This window comes from Haliaeetus leucocephalus, unplaced genomic scaffold (assembly GCF_000737465.1).
Source record: "Haliaeetus leucocephalus isolate CR32 unplaced genomic scaffold, Haliaeetus_leucocephalus-4.0 Scaffold282, whole genome shotgun sequence".
In the NCBI taxonomy this organism is placed as follows: Eukaryota; Metazoa; Chordata; class Aves; order Accipitriformes; family Accipitridae; genus Haliaeetus; species Haliaeetus leucocephalus.
In genome coordinates, this window is record NW_010972718.1 from 35,556 (window position 1) to 36,373 (window position 818).

Below are 818 nucleotides of genomic sequence, written 5' to 3' on the forward strand. Positions count from 1 at the left end.
TTTGTGTGTGGGTGTGTTGTCGCTGCTGCCGCCTCTTCATCGCCGCTGCTGCCATCCTCTTCCTCGCCGCTCTGGGAGCTAGAACCCCCCCGGCCCCAACCCCAAGGGCCCCCCCAGGGCCGGCACCCTGAAAAAACAACGGATGATGAACACGGCACCCGCCTACGGCAAATCCCCTGGGAAGGGGAAATCCCCTGGGAACCATCCCGGGAATGGGGGTCCCCCCAAAAACAGCAAGATGGGGTTGAGCCCCCCCCCCGGGAACGGGGTCAGGAGCCAAGGCAACAGCTACCAGCAGGTAGAGAATGATCCCGAGTCCGTCCGTCCGTCCGTCCTGCCACGGGGCCACTCGGTGACGTCCCGGCGATGGAAATAAAGTGGGGGGAGCGCTGGAAAGATGGAGGGGGCCCTTTCCAGCCAGTCATCTCCCACCTTTATTTCTGTCACCCACACCCCCCTGCCCTGCGATTGCTTTGTCCCCCAAAACGATCCGGGTGTGTTTTTGGGGAGCCACCTACTAACCCCCCCCCCCGCCTTGGCTGTGTGTCTCCATCATCCATCGCTTCGCTTGTCCGTCTGTCCGTCCGTTTTGCCCGTTCTCCCATGACCTCTCCCCCTCCCTACCTCCACCCCCCCACCCAGGATGGGGGGCTACCCCCCACTGAGGAGCCTTGGGGGGCCACCGCATATCCGGATTACGCCCCGGTCGCCCCCCGGGACCCCGACGGTGCCTCCTGGGAGGAGACGGGGCCGACACAGGTAACACCCGGGGGGGACACGACACCCACCCTGGACCCCGGGGTCCCCGCCATGGGACG

The 818-nt window shown here is 65.5% G+C and overlaps 1 protein-coding gene across 1 annotated transcript in view; it reads left to right on the forward strand.

The window, feature by feature from the left end:
- Nucleotides 1-145: 145 nt before the first annotated feature.
- COL11A2 (collagen, type XI, alpha 2) overlaps nt 146-818 on the forward strand; it is a 16,488-nt gene continuing 15,815 nt past the window's right edge. The window contains exons 1-2 of the mRNA XM_010569922.1: nt 146-352; nt 643-759. Of these exons, the coding sequence (XP_010568224.1) occupies nt 146-352; nt 643-759 (324 nt within the window). The remainder of the gene's footprint in view (nt 353-642; nt 760-818) is intronic.